Source organism: Urocitellus parryii, chromosome 1, assembly GCF_045843805.1.
Source record: "Urocitellus parryii isolate mUroPar1 chromosome 1, mUroPar1.hap1, whole genome shotgun sequence".
In the NCBI taxonomy this organism is placed as follows: domain Eukaryota; kingdom Metazoa; phylum Chordata; class Mammalia; order Rodentia; family Sciuridae; genus Urocitellus; species Urocitellus parryii.
In genome coordinates this window covers 262,415,581-262,431,461 of record NC_135531.1, presented here as the reverse complement: position 1 = coordinate 262,431,461, position 15,881 = coordinate 262,415,581, and the positions used below count along the sequence as shown (strand labels likewise).

The window sequence follows — 15,881 nt, the reverse complement described above, 5'->3', positions numbered from 1 at the left end:
CTAAGTTGCTGAGGCTGATCTTGAACTAGTGTTCCTGTTTTCTCAGTCTCCCACTTTGCTGGGATTACAGGCATGTGCCACTGTCCCTAGCTGGTGTATTAATAATTTTAAATTGGTAAACAATAAAACCATGGGGTTCTCTGAATAAAAAGTGACTGGAAGGAAATAAAAATATATGATAATGATAATATACTTTGTAGTATTTCTAGACATGAATGCTTATAGTTGTGTTGTGTTTTGTTTGTTTTTTGCAACTGTGACCAAAAGACCTAACAACAACAATTTTAGAGGAAACGTTTATTTGGTACTCACAGTTTCAGAAGTCTCAGTTCATACAGCAGCTGCACTGCTCTGGGCTTGAGGTGAGGCAGAACACCATGAAAGGGAAGGGTATGGAGGAGGAGAGCAGCTCAGAACATGACAATCAGGAATCAGAGAGAATTCTGCTTACCAGGGACAAACTATAAACCCCATGGCCACACTTTCAGCCACATACAACTTACCTACAGTCATCACCCAGTAAGTCCTATCAGTAGGTTAATGCGCTAATTAGCTTAAGGCTCTCCTAACCAATCATTTTACCTCTGAACACACACACACACTCTCTCTCTCTCTCTCTCTCTCTCTCTCTCTCTCTCTCTCTCTCTCTCTCTCTCTGTCTCTCTCTCCTCTCTCCCCACCTCTCTCTTTTAATTTTAATTTTTTTATTTTTTGGTACTGGGATTGAACCCAGGGGCACTTAACTGCTGAGGTGTTTTGTTTTGTTTTGTTTTTGAGACAAAGTCTCCCTAAATTGCTTAGGGCCTTGCTAAATTGCTGAGTCTGGACTTGAACTTGCAATCCCTTCTGGGATTACAGGCATGAGCCACCTTGCCTGGTTGTGCATTTGCATTGAGCTTTGGGTGCATTTGCATTACCTCTTATATCTAAACCATAATAATGAGAACATTGAAAAGAGTTATTCTCAAAAAAAATTTAAAAATTAAAATTATTTTGTGTCTTTAAAGTAACGAAAGTTCTTAAGAAAAAGCCCATTTGAAAATTTTACATAGCACATTTCACACAGAGTGGCTGCTATTAGTCCTTAAGAATGAGGTGCACCAAGTGTGGCAGTTGGCATTTTTCTTAAAGAATCTAATGTTTAGAACTCATTTCTATTAATTTTTTTTCTTTTTGGTTCTGTAATGTAGGAGTTTCTTTTTTGTTTGTTTGTTTACAAAATTCTTGGCTTGAATGAGAAATGACATCTGAGGAGGAAAACATGTCAAGTAGTTTCCTTTTAAAATTCTTAATAGGACACATAAAGCATATCCCAAATGCATGCTAAAAATATATGCTTTACCACTGAGTTGCAACTGTAGTCTTTAAATTAATTCTAATGTCTCTTATATAAATACTTTTCAATTTTGAAGAGGGTATCAAATAATTTATTCATCAATATATACTGGGCATTATCCTTGTATTCACCACTGTGCTGCCTGACCTGGGTTGATTTTATGTATGTGAATATGGATAGGAGGGGCAGGAAGAGCGACTTCAAGGAAAAAAGAAATTCGCTGGGTTTTGTTTGTTTGTTTGTTTATGTGATACTGGTCATTGAACACAGCACCTTGTGCATGCTAGGCAAACATTCCACCACTGAGCTATCCCCCAGCCCCAAGAGATTTTTTTTTTTTTTTTTTTTTTTTTTAAAGAAAATGAATGGTATCAAAGGCAAAAACAAAGTAAGACAAAAAGGAAGCTGGCTGTCAGAATCAGAAAAGTGGGTGGTTTGTACAATTTGTTGGATAGGAAAAACTTTTACTATACTCTTTTAGACACAAATTTATTCAGTGAATTTATCACATTTTTTGAGACTTATTCCTAATACTCTAAACTTACAGATTTTAACCCTGTCATTTTACATAGATTTCTATGTCTTTTCATTCTCTATTAGAACCATAAAGTGTATGAAGGAAAAATTTCCTCTCTTAGTTTACGGCAAAACTAAGAAGAAGGTGCAGAATTCTTATTTCCCCTTTGCCCCCGTTCATGCAGAGTCTCCCTTATTATCAACATCCACTAGAGTAGTGTAGTTGCTGTAATTGATGAATCTATGTTGACTCATTATTCTCAACTAGTCTATAGTTTACATTAAGGTTTACTCCTTTTTTTTCCATTCAAAATTATTTTACTTGTTAAAATTGTACATATTTTGGTGGAACTGTGTGATAACTCAATATATGTATACAATGTATAATTTTCCAATCAGGATAATTTGTATTTACATTTTCTTTAACTTGTATCATTTCTTTGTTTTAGGAATTTTTCAGTCCCATCTAGCTGTTCATGAAATATATCACAAATTTATGTCAACTGTAGTCACCCTACTGTGCTATAGAATATTAGATCATATTCCTCCTAATAGTATTTTGATACCCTTTTCCAATCTTCTATCTCTACACCTCTACCCTTACTAATTCGTAGTGACACTCTTTTACTCTCTACTTCAATAAAATCAACTTTTTTAAACTTATTCATGTGAAAGAGAACATATTTTTTTTTAATACCTGGCTTATTTCACTTAATATTCTCTAGTTCCATTCATATTTCTACAAATAACTATCTCTCTCTTTTTTTAAAAAAAACCAACTGAGTGATATTCCATTGTGTATGTATACTGTACTTTCTTTATCCATTCGTCTGTGGGTAGATACTTCTTGGGTGAATCTATGTCTTAACTATTGTGAATAGTCATTTCTTTGTTGTACTGATCGGATATCCCGTGGTTACATACCCAAAGGTGGAACGACTAGTTCATGTGTTAGTCTAGTTTTAGCTTTTTTTTGGTACCAAGTTGCCGCAGTCTGGCTGGGCACAAATCACGAGCCACTGAAGCAGGAACAAACTTTATTTTTGAACTGCAAGAAAAAACCTCACACACGCTCCTGGGGAATTCTCCGGAATGCCACGCGGCTCCTCCAGGAACCCCCAGCCGGAAATATCTCTCTGGGAAATCCCTCCTCCTGCACTTCCCCAACCAAAGGGAACTCTCGGGGAATCCCCAGAAATCCCCATGAGAACTCCAAAATAGTGCAAGAACTCAAAAGTAGTGGCAAAGGCGGATATTAATGCCTCGCCTGTCAATCAATACTGTTGGCAAAATGCCAGGGGCCATACAGACTCCGCTGTGGCTCTCAGCACTAAGTCTTCAAAAGAAAAAGAAAGAATTACGTTGAATTTTATCAAATTTTTCTTTCTGTATCTATGGAGAACGTCACATGATCTTCCTTTAGTTTGTTGATATAGTAAATTATATTGATTTGCAATTTTTGAAACATTAAACACTAATTATTTTCTGCTTATTAAATCCTACATCTGTCCTTTTCTTCTTTGCTTTCGTTTTCTTTTCTTTCCTTTTCCTCCCCCACCTCACTCTTTCCCTCCCTTTCTTCCTTTCTTTAAGTATTAATTTGAGACAGGGTCTTGGTAAGTTGCTGAGGCTGGCCTTGAACCTGTGATCCTCTTGCCCCTGTCTTCCACATCTCTGGGATTACAGGTGTTCACTTCCACACCCAGTTGTTTCTTTCTCTATTTTATGAGTGTATTTCCCTCCATATCTTTTATTGCCCTCTGTCATACTATATATTTCACTTATTTTTCTGTCTCCCTTCAGTTCCATGTTGAGTTCTCGCTTTTCCTCTAGTTTCTACTATGGTGTCTACCACAAAGAAGGATTTAGCAAATGCTTGTTGAATGAGCGTCTGCCTTCTTGCAAAGAGTGCATAGTCTAGGATTGAGAAAGAGGTACACAAATACAAATTTATGTACCTTAGAAGAACTATAAACAAAATTCTTTGTTAGCTCAAGATGGGAAAAGTTAGTCCCTATAACAGATCTTTTTCTTTTTTCTATCAGATTTGAAAGATGATACATCTAGAACAAATATATTCAATGATTCGGAAAACAAGAAGAATTCAATAAAGATGTGGTTTAGTCCTCGAAGCAAGAGGGTCAGATATGTTGTGAGTAAAGTTTCAGTGCAGACCCAGCCTCAAAAAGTAAAAGATGATAGAACTCAGCAAGCATCAATGTATGAATTTGTTTCTTCAAGTCCTCCTGTAGTTGTTCCTAAGAGGGCTAAAAAGGCTTCTACAACATCTGCAAAGAAGCAAAAAAAGAAAACTTTAGCTGAAATCAACCAAGAATGGAATTTAGAAGTAGAAAAAGAAGCTGGTGAACTTGACTCCAAAGAGGAATTTAAGGAAAGGGTGGTATCCTTCTGTAGCTCACCATCAGTTATCACTAGTCCACAGATAAATGGTGAAATAGACTTATTAGCAAGTGGCTCTGGAACAGAATCTGAAAGCTTTGGAAGCTTAACTGAGGTCTTTTTACCATTGGCTGAGCATATAGAGTCTCCAGACCTTGAGGGGAAGAATGAGGTGACTCCTGAGGAGAAAGAGGTCACTGACAGTGATCTTACAACTAAGGCAGCTTTGGTCTCCGGTCTCCCTGGCAAACGTGGGTGTTGTCGCAGGTTGTCTGGCTCCACGTCTAAGAGATGTAAAAGCAGCATTCCAAGCACCAGTGGAGATTTCGTTAAGCAAACAGTTCTCTCAGAAAACATCCCATTGCTTGACTGTTCCTCCCCACCTCCCAGCAAACTTAAAGGGGATGACATGACGAAGAGGAAAAACAGTAATACATCAGATGAGTCCATTAGCCTTTCACCATGTACACCACCATCTACACTGAATAGTTCAAGTTACCGACGAATGATGTTGAGCCCCTCTGCAAGGAAGCTGTTTCCTGGTAGCTCTATGGTTGGGAAAAGAAACCATAGAGGAGAAACTTTGCTTCATATTGCTTCTATCAAGGTAGGATGGTTACTCTGAAGTGCAATCTTGGAGTGAAATTGTGTAAGGCAGTTTTCTGTTTGTATAACAAATACCTGCTGTAATCAGCTTACAAAGAGAGGTTTGTTTTGGCTTTTAGTTTTGGAGGTTTCAGTTCAGGACCAGCCCCAGTGCTTTGGGCCTGTGGTGTTATAGCATGGTGGGAATGTGTGGTGGAGCAGAGTGAAAGAGGAAGAGGAAGAGGAAGGTGCTGTGGTCTCACTGTCCCCTCTGAGGGCATACCCCCAGTCACCTAAAGATTGATTGCTCACTAGGCCCCATTACTCAAAGTTTTCATCACCTTCCAATACTATCACACTGGGGACCAAGCCTCTAACACATGGACCTTTGGGGGACATCGAAGACCCAAACTATAGCAAAGAACACCCTTAAGGCAATTTCTTTGGGGTTTATGAAAAATATCCTAGGTTTACTAGGATATTACTGCAGATACCATACTTCTTCAGAACTGGGGAAGCGAAGTTGACAGGGACTGTCTCTTCACCTCAATTAGAGCAGTGATCCTTGGGTCTGGGAAGTATGATCTTATATTATAGGAGAAAACTAGTATTCAAATATTGCAGCTTCTGCTTTGCCAAGTACTTTTGCTGTTGTCTGGTTCTGTTTTCATCATTTTGTTTAACCATTCCACCCAAGCTTAATGAATATAGACAATAGCTAAGTTATTGCTGGCAAGATGTTTTTACCTAGCACAAGATCTGGAGGCTGTGTGAGAGGGGACAAGCTTCTGTCTCTGATGCTCCTTGTGGGCCCTGCCAAAATCCGGAACATTGAAAGATGTATATTTTTCAAGTGACCCTGGGCATTTGACTATCACAAATGGCTCTATAGGTGAGCATGGTGATGTATACTTAATCCCAGTGACTTGAGAGGCTGAGGCGGGAGGATCCAGGCCAGCCTGGGCAATTTTACAAGACTTTTTCTCCAAAAATAATATGTACTGGGGATGTGGCTCAGTGGTAAAGCACCTTGGGGTTAAAGTCCTAGTATCAGAAAACAGAACAAAAACAAACTTCGGAAGTTTGCCACAAAGGAGCTACCTGTGCCTCACAGTCAGCCATTTCTTTTACTAGCCATTCATCAAATTAATTTTCTAATTATTGCCTCAGTACCTGGGATGGCAGTGCTATTCTTTGGAACCTGGACAGCTTTCTGAGAATGAGGTGCACTTGTGTTGACACAGTACTGCCCATAAAAGGGGATAGTAAGCTCAGTAGTCTTATAGACTGCTCTGATTTCTTGCAAGTAAGTGATAGGAAAGATAATGTGTGGAGCTTAGTCCTAAATTAGAGGAACTCTTATGTTCTTTCAGTAACTTCACGTGGAAAATTCATGAAATCTTTAGATGGATAGAGAACTGGGTGGTGTAGAAGGATTCCTTTGGAGGTTCTTAAACATGAAGCTGGTGGGCAACATAAAACATCTGGGAAAAACAAGCTGTGGACATTTGAGTATGCCCAGCAGTTCCTGTATTTTTGTGTGGAAAAAGGGAAAAGCACAAAATGAGCATTTCTTAATTATTTTTCTTCCCCTTTACTTTTTTTTTTCCCCTTATTTTTCATCTCTTTTTTTTCTTTTTTTTATTGTTGGTTGTTCAAAACATTACATAGTTCTTGATATATCATATTTCACACTTTTATTCAAGTGGGTTATGAACTCCCATTTTTACCCCGTATACAGATTGCAGAATCACATCAGTTACACTTCCATTGATTTACATATTGCCATACTTTACTTTTATATTAATGTAGACTACTCTGTTACTGTTGCCCTTCAGGGGCTGGGTAAAGGGGACCTGCAAATCACCATGTTAGGGATCTCATATTCTTTAGACAACTCAAGATTTTTGACATTTACTATGTTTAGGTTTTATAAAATCAGGATTTTGGGGGGGGTTATTGTTTTCATAGGTGTGCATATTATATCTATGCACATGATCAATTATAATCTTAATGTTACAGTGTTGTCAGTGCTTCATAGACATAAGTAGTTACTGTAATAGTATTTTTTTGTTCATTTTTCTTACCAGTAGATAGGAATGTAACCTACTTTAGTTTGTGTTTTGCATTTTGGAAATTTTCAAACCACCAGGCAAACATCCACTTATGTTAGTAGAGAATTTTTCTTCTGATTCTAAGAATAATTTTTCTTATTAATGAGGGTATTCTGAGCCTAGGGTCTAGGCTACGCTAGGTTTTGGTACCTCACCCCCCCTCATTTTTCTTCCTTTTTTTTTGTTTGTGTGTGTGTGTGTGCGTATGTGTGTGATACTGGGGATTGAGCCCAGGGTTGTTCCACAACTGAGCTACATTGTCAGCCATTTTTTATTTTGAGACAGAGTTGCCCAGGTTGGCCTTAAATTTGAAAAGTTTCTGAATAGCTGGGATTACTGGTGTGTTCCACTGCACCCATTTTAATAAACCCTTTCTTAAGGAGGTAGAGTAAATATTTACAGCTTTGCATGCCATGTGGTCTATGTCATGACTGATCAACTCTTTCATTCTAGAGCAAAAGCAGCCATGGACAATAATATATAAACCTATTAAACATTATACTCAAAGTCAGATTGGCCCACAAGCCACAGTTTGTGTTCTTTTGGTCCAGGCGTGGAAAAAAGCTACAATAGAATATTAAGATAAGGAAAATATAGTGGCATGATCCTGTCTTTGTGAACTTTCTTTGTTGATATATTCATGATTGATTCGTGTGAGTTTTGTCAGCTTACTTAGAATCTTACTAGAATTAGATTTACCCATTTTGTTCTTTTGAACTTAAATTATTAAATGCTGTTTTTCTTATAAGTTGGAAGGCACTGATACAGTACATAAAGTTTGTTCATTTCTATTGTTTTAAAATCATGAATTAACAATAGTTTTTTTTTTCATTACTGTAAACAGAATGCATATCCCCCACCTAAGTTTGATCTTCAGTGAGACATATGCTTGGGAAAAACAATGGATTCGTCATTATATTTATTCTTGTAGAAAAATATTTTCATCTTATTCTTATCCTGATTTTCTCATTTGTAGCCGAGAGTGACCAATCTGGGTGTACTAGAAAACCAAATATTGTAATTCTGCTATCTCAGTTATGTTTTTTACCCACCTACTTCAGAAAAGGATTTGAAGGGGCTTTAAAGTTAAAGCTACCATAAAATGGAACAGGGAGCAGGGAAAAAGGAAAGAGTTGCTACTGCATAATGAATTTAGATTTGGTGACTCTTAAGGCAGCCAAAGGAAATGAAGGAAAGTAGCAGGTTTTGTGTTGTCAAAAGATAAGGTTTTTCTTGGTGGTTGTTTTTCCCTAAAGCATATTGGTAGACTTGCAGTTTTCATAGTTATGTGTAGTTTTCTTGGGTTCAGGAGGTGTGGTTGCCTGTGCATACTTGGTATGTGTATTGAGAGGGCACAGAATATAGCAGTAGGTGTACTATTATGTTGGGTTGTTTAGGTTCCTCTGCTGCAATTAGGACTTTGCAGAATGATCTCTGAACTTGGGAATCTTATTAACATTAACATTCTTTAATATCTTGTATCAAACTTATCTCTAGGCATCATGTTTGGCATTACCCTTTGTCTTTTTTCTCTGATCACTTGTGTTAGCTTTCTATATAATAAGCTTTAGTGACTTAAAACAGTGCAAATTAATTTTCTTACAGTTCTTTGAGTCAGAAATTTGGTATTAGTCTCATCAGATTAAAATGAGTCTGTCAGTTGTGTTACCAGAGGCTTTAGTGAATGATCTGTCCCTTGCTTATTTGGGTAGTTGGCAGGAACTGCAGAGTTCTTGGTTTCTGTCTTTCAACTGAAGGCTGTTCCCAGGTTCTAGATTCTGTCAAATTCCTCAGTTGGTGGTATTCTTCCTCTGTCTTCAGATCCAGCAATAACAGGCTGAGTCCTTACATGCTCTTTCTGTCGTAGCCAGGATAGGTTCTGTGCTTTTAAAGACTGATTAGGTTGGGGCCACTAGCACAGATGAATCTCCCCTCTCAAGGTCCACATCCTTGGTCACATTTCAGTGTTCCTTTTCTATGTAAGCTAATATATTCTCAGGTATTGAGGTTTAGCATGAAGTCATTTTGGGGAACAACACCACAGAGTTAGCTCCCTAATTTCTTGCACTGCTTTCCTATTATATTTTCATGACAACTAGAGTAATCAGAGAGTCAAAACTTGGCTTCTCTGCCCACCCCCATAATTCTATAACCCTCTTCTTATATCATTATAACCCATGTTCCTATTTGAGTATCTGTCACTTATACCTAAAATGCTGTTGAAAACATAATATTATGAGAGATTGATTAACACTCATATTGTTCATTCTTTTGATTTAGTAAAACATAAAATACTAAGAATATAAAGAAAATTTTCCATTTTCTATTATGTGATGACATAGTAGTGCATGGGAATTTGTAAGTACTGGAGTTAACATCGCTGTCATCCCAGGTTCTCTGGCACAGATTCTTAACATGGCCATAGTTACTTGTAAATCATGCCACAGCACTGAACAAGTGAGATAGAATGGCTCAAAGCTGGCACGCCGTGATATATTTGTGATTCAGACATAATAGATTATATTTTGAAGTCAACTTAAAGGCATGGTCTGCTTAAACTATAACAAAGCTGGTGGAGATCTGCTGAGTAGAGCTGAGCAAATCCCTAGGGAGGTGTCTCCTTCAGGGTTTGACTTTGAAACTCACTATACTCACATCATTTTTATGTGTCCTGCATTCTAGCTTCATGAGAAAGTAAAGGACATGAAAGTAAACTGGCATTTATGATATGTTCACAATTTTAATTGTGGAACACCTTGGAATCAGCATTCACATCTTCCAGTGAGTCTCCCACCATTCACGTGCAAGTCTGCTTTTATAATAGTAGTGATTTATTGTAATATTGAGTAGGTAGTCAGAATCATTTATGAAATTATTAAGTAAATTCTAAGAAGTTAGAGAAGTGTTTAACATTTTATAGTGCTATCCTAGATGGCTTTTTTATTTTTAAAATAACATCTCATTGCTAAAAGGGGAAGTTTTAGCTACTTGTCCAGTTTCTTTTTATGGAAATGTTTAACTATGCTGGGTAAGTAATTTTTATTGTAATATTTTCTACTGATTTTATGAAGATCTTTATTAGTGATATTTTAGAAGAGTTACCTTTGTAACATGGAAAATAATTTTGTTTGTATTTTTGGAAAGCTAATTTATATTGCTAAAATATGCACAAATCTGCAATATGTGAGAATATGTGAAGAATTTTTCCTTTCATTGAAAAGTTAGCATATAAAAATTCAGTGGACACATTCTCAGACTTTAAAGTATTACTTGAAAATACCAAATCTGTTTTAAATTTCTTATAAGCCTTTGTAAATTCTTTGCTTGGATGATTTCCCTCCCGCCCCCTTTTTAGCTGTGGTTTATGGAAACCTCAATTATTCTTCTAAGTTATGAGGAATAAGAGTGAGTGCTTCTTACTCAAAATATTCTTCTAGAGAAGAAAGTAATTTAAAGAAATGTGAAGCAGAAGTTAATTTATTTCCTGGAAACTTCATATCAGTTCAAGCCTATCCAGTTACATTGGACCCTATCTAATTATCATAATTTTATTTATGTGCGTGACTATAAATTTACATAAAGTAGAAAGATGAAAATATGACAAACTTTTAAGTACTAGAGAGGAGAAAGCAGATTGGGTATAAGAAGTAAGGAGTTTGCTAATCAGTTACACATTTCAAGGGGTGAAATATTAATAGAAGACACCTTTAATAGTATGAAAAGGTGACATGAAAGAAAATAGTGACTTAAAAGAAATTTCTGTATTCTCCAGACTGTCACTCTATTTCTATTCTATTTTAATGTTCCGTATGACTTCCATTCTGCACTTGTGTTTATATTTTCTGGACTTCTTTAGATTATACTTTTTGTTATTACCATGTAGAATCAAAGCAAGGGAACTTTTGAGGAGGGTTTGTGTGTGCGTGTGTATTTTTGTGGGTACTTTCATGTCGAAGGTAAGGAATGTGTATGGTTCTGGCTGTTTATCTCTTCGGTGTTCAGGGGATTGCTTAAAATAATTCAAATTTATTTCTTGGTCGATATTCCTGAATTCATTTGGAACTGACTTGGGTGTAGAACAAAAGTTGCTAAATACATGTTATACTGGAAGAACAGAATTTGCAAGCTAAGGGATTTTGGGAAAATGTGGGGGGTTTTTGTAACTAGGATAATCAGTTTGGAACGTATATAATGCTTACTTTTAGGTCGGTTAAACCTTTAACGTTATTTTGTTTTAATTTAAGACAATAAAAACATGATGCGTGTGAATTTATTTTAAAACCTTAAGCTACCTTCTAAAGGTTCTGTACTTGAGAAGTAGCCAAAATATGAAAATAGAAATAATTTTTTAAAAAGCAAAAAAATCTTAAAAATCAAATGTTAATTATATTTAGGGGATTAGTGACTTGTACACATCCACCAAATAGAGGAAAATTTTCATTTCAAGAGTATTGGCTAAATATAGTTAGATAAGAGTAAGAAGTTCTGGTGTGCTGTTGCATAATGGGATGAGTATAGAAGATGATAATATGTATTATATATTTCAAAAAGGTAGGATAAAATTTTTTTAATCTTTTCACCATAAAGAAATGATAGGAGATAGATATGTCTATTTAAATTTAAACATTATATAATGTATACATATACCAAAGCATCATTCCCCATAAATGAGTATAATTTTTATGTTTTATGTCTCAGTTTAAAAAATATAAATTAAGCTGAACATGGTTGTCTGTTATCCCAGCGACTCACTAGGCTAAGACAGGAAGATAGCAGGTTCCAGGCCTTATGCAGCTTAATGAGACCCTGTGTCAAAATAGAAAATAATGGAGGATGGGGATGTGTCTCAGTGGTTGAGCACCCCTGGGTTCAATCCCTGATGCACAATAGGAAAACAAAAATAACACACACACACACACACACACACACACACATATAAATTTAAAAAGTATTGGGGGTAGGAGATTTCATCTCCATTAAAGAAGTATTTCACAAAATAACTCACAACATTGTATATGTTTTTTCTGTCATATGTAGCTTATTTATTTAGCCTTCTTCAAAATAAATTCAGTGATTTCTTTCTTTTTTTTTTTTTTGTGTGTGTGAATTTAGTTAAACTATACCTCTCCTGTTAATCCTAAAAGAACAGATTTAGTTGTATTTGCTGTGACCTGAAATGGTGTAATTTCAAGAGAATTTTATCTTCATCTCACTGCATAAATGCCATTTTTCTTCCTAAAACTTGATATTGTTTTAAAAAGAGGCGATAACTTTTATTTTGTAGTTAGATGTTTCTGGTAGTACTAGGGATTGAACCCAGGATCTTGTACATGCTAGCCAAGTACTCTACACTGAGCTACATTCTCAGCCCCCAACTAGAGATTTTTTAAGAAGGCTTTAAGAATTGACCAATACTGAAAGAAAGAAAGAGGGAGGGAGGGAGGAAGAAAAGAGAGAAAGAAAGATGTCAGATATTTTTGCATATTATATTAAGGTCTTAGTTTGGGGAAAAGGAACAGTAGAAATTTGGCCTAGTTTAGCTGAGTGGTGGAATGTGTGCCCAGCATGTGTGAGGGCTTGGGTTCAATTTTCAGTCCTTACCCCCACCAAAAAAAAAATAAATAAATAAAGAAGAGTGAGATGAGATATTCCCTGAGATTAATTCTTTCAGTCTTAATTTATTTACCAGGGTTCACTTTCATTGGAGGTTGGCAACATAGTTTCCAAGCTATGTCATTTATTTTTTTCAAAAGATGGCTTCTTAGTTCCATTCACTTATATTCGGATTTAGTTAGATCAGGATACATAAGACACAGAAAGTTCAAAATTGGAAAGGGATTTAATTTTAATATCATTTAACAATGAAAAGTACCTTAATAACTTAAAGATAGAATTAGTATTGTCTGCCTTTAATTTGTTTTCCTTGCCTTGTGCCTTAATTTAATTCACCTATTCTTGATTTTATTCATCTTTTTCAAAAACAGGCTTTGATTACAAAAATGTTTTTCTTATTTATATCTTTTTTTCCTTTTTTCTCCACTATATCCTTGAGCTGATGTTATACAATAATTGCATATACTTCCAGAGTGTTGAAATAGGGTTGAAAACCTTTTGTGTAGTAAGAAAGATTTTGTAAGGAATATCATAGATTTGTCAAAATTTATTTTCTGTAATTCAGTTAATTGATAATGGATGATGATTTTAAATCTTGAACTTGGGATTAAACGTCGAATGTTTATTTCATGTGTTGTTTTGAATACGTTCTTCTGATCCCTTTTTTGCCATTTTAAATAGCTACTGCTTCTGCCATGAAATACCTCTAAGCAAATAAGGTGAACATAAACTAAATTAATGTGTTAGGATAAATAAAGTAAGTGCCAGTAAAGTAACAGATTTTGGCAGTTTAACATTGGCTTCACTCAGTACCTTTCTTGGCCATAAATAGTGTTTGTTTTAAATAATACTCAGATATCATTTTCATGTATGCGCAAAAAGGATTTTTGCACAAATGAAATGACAACTTTAAAAACTTCATCATGATCAGATGGTCTTTGGCCAGGATTATTTATATAGTATCTTGAGATGAATTTTGAATATGGGTTACTAATAAAAATTTTGTACTCCATATTCAAGGATAGACAGTATAATGCAATATATTGGTACTATTCATACATGCATAGCCTAATATTTCTTAGTTCTTGAGCAATAGATAGTAGAGAAAAGATTTAAGCTTAACTTTTTCTTGAAGAAGATGGAATCTTTAAAAAAACAAAAAGCCCAAAGCCCTAAGTATCTTCCTTATGTTCTTGATACCTTTTTCCCTCCCAGCAGTACTGGGGAATTGAACCCAGGGCCTCCTGAATGCTTGGCAGTCACTGTACCACTGAACTACACCCCCAGTTTTTGATATTTTTTAATATGTTTTTCTTTTTCATTGTTCTACTAGGGTGATGTTGCTTCTGTTGAATACCTCTTGCAAAACGGAAGTGATCCGAATGTTAAAGACCATGCTGGATGGACACCATTGGTAGTTTTCTAGTTTGTTTTGTTTGTTTCTGGTGCCGGGTATCTACTTTTTTTTATTCTTCTTCTCTTTATGTTCATAGTTCTTAAAGTTTATAGTTTTATGATGTCCATATATAAGCCTCTGCCATCTCTATACTCGTTTTGAACTGAAGAATTTATGTTTTTATTAAGTATAAAAAATAATTATTTTCCATCTTAACTTTTCAGTTTTGACAGACAAGAAATTGGCTGCCTTTTAACTACCTTTAAATTTAGGAATCCAGTTATACTACATTGCTGAATTTAACTAATGTATAGAGTTAATGAACATCAGGATTCATTCTATAGCATAGCATGTCACTGGAACCTAATTAAGTGTCTTAAGTCTTTACTTGTTATTACTATAAAAGCAATGTGAAGAATACTTTGGAAAAAGAATGGTAAAAAGACTTGGAAACAATTGCTATATGCATTAATTACATTAAGACAAAAGCATGATATTTGAATGAAAGCATAGAGTGTCAGCAAATGAGGGTTTTTCTTTATCCTTTAAACAAGAAGTTAAGCACAGAAATTAGGAGGCTGTCATTAGGCTAGATGCAGAAAAGGTTGAAAGGTATATATAATGACTTTTCCTTAGCAAATTCTTAAACTGGGAGGGTTTAGTCTGGATCACAGTCACTTTATTGTTTAGAATCCAAAGGCTGGCTAAACATTTCAAAGAAAAGTTATTTATTTATTTATTTATTTTTAATGCCACTAAGGCAAATGATAGTAAAGGTCAGTGGGTAATTTCAAGGATCTGATGCCTAGTTTGAGTTCCTTTTTCCTAGTTACAGACTTAGACATGTTGAATGTAGTGTTGCCTATTATGAATTGATATGTGCTAAAGAAAGCACAATATACCAGATATTTATGAGAATACAATATAGTGAAATTGTTGGAAGCTCATTAGAAATAAGGAAAGATTTGCATGTAATATATCTTTGAATATTCCATTGTTAGCAGTTCTGTTATTTATTTAGTAAGCTGTTTTGAAAGCCTACTGTGTTCTGTTATCACTGACACCAGCCATCCAACAACCTCTAACTTTAGCAGAGAACTTGTCTTTTAAATAACTCTTAGGCCATTCACTCTACTGGGTGCACGTGTCTGTGTGCTGGTCTACCATTTAGTATTGACCTGATACAGTGCATTTTCTTCAGCCTTAGAGAATTTCAGATTTTATACATGCTCTGGTTGTTAAATACCAGGTCTTTTTTCCTTAGTGCTCTAAAAGTATTGTGGAACAGTTGAGGAGCTATAGTTGGTTTAAAGCTGCATTATCTTTAAAACAACAACAACAACAAAGAAGAGTGCTTTATCCATGGTTCTTCTTTTCTGTGAATTGCACAGATTTTTGATTACCACATATCTCACCACAAAGATGATATATTCACAGTGACTTTTACTCTTCCATCAACCCTATAGTCTGTATGAGTATTTAGGTAAGGATAAGTTTACTGACTGAGGTTTCCATTTATTTCTCTAAGTATGGTGGTATTATATTATCTTTCACTTTTCCTCATCCTTCCCCCTGCCCCCACTTTTTTTGTTGTTGTTGTTGTTGTTTTTAACTGAATTAGCACGAAGCCTGCAACCATGGGCACCTGAAGGTAGTGGAATTGCTGCTCCAACATAAGGCATTGGTGAACACCACTGGCTACCAGAATGACTCACCACTTCATGATGCAGCCAGGAATGGGCACGTGGATATAGTCAGGTTGTTACTGTCCTGTGGAGCCTCCCGGAATGCAGTGTAAGTAGTCCTCTTAAAAATTGTTTTTAAATTGACTTGTTTTCTCAAATCAAGGTACATGATGAAGCAAAGACTGTTCTACCCAAGTTGATGTTTTCCTCTCTTTTCTAAAAGTAGAGTTAGATGT

The 15,881-nt window shown here is 35.6% G+C and overlaps 1 protein-coding gene across 1 annotated transcript in view; it reads left to right on the top strand.

Annotated features, from left to right (window-relative positions):
* Positions 1-15,881, top strand: part of Bard1 (BRCA1 associated RING domain 1) — a 70,818-nt gene that overhangs the window by 21,920 nt on the left and 33,017 nt on the right. Inside the window, exons 4-6 of the mRNA XM_026402362.2 lie at positions 3,898-4,859; positions 13,898-13,978; positions 15,582-15,754. Coding sequence (XP_026258147.2) covers positions 3,898-4,859; positions 13,898-13,978; positions 15,582-15,754 — 1,216 coding nt within the window. The remainder of the gene's footprint in view (positions 1-3,897; positions 4,860-13,897; positions 13,979-15,581; positions 15,755-15,881) is intronic.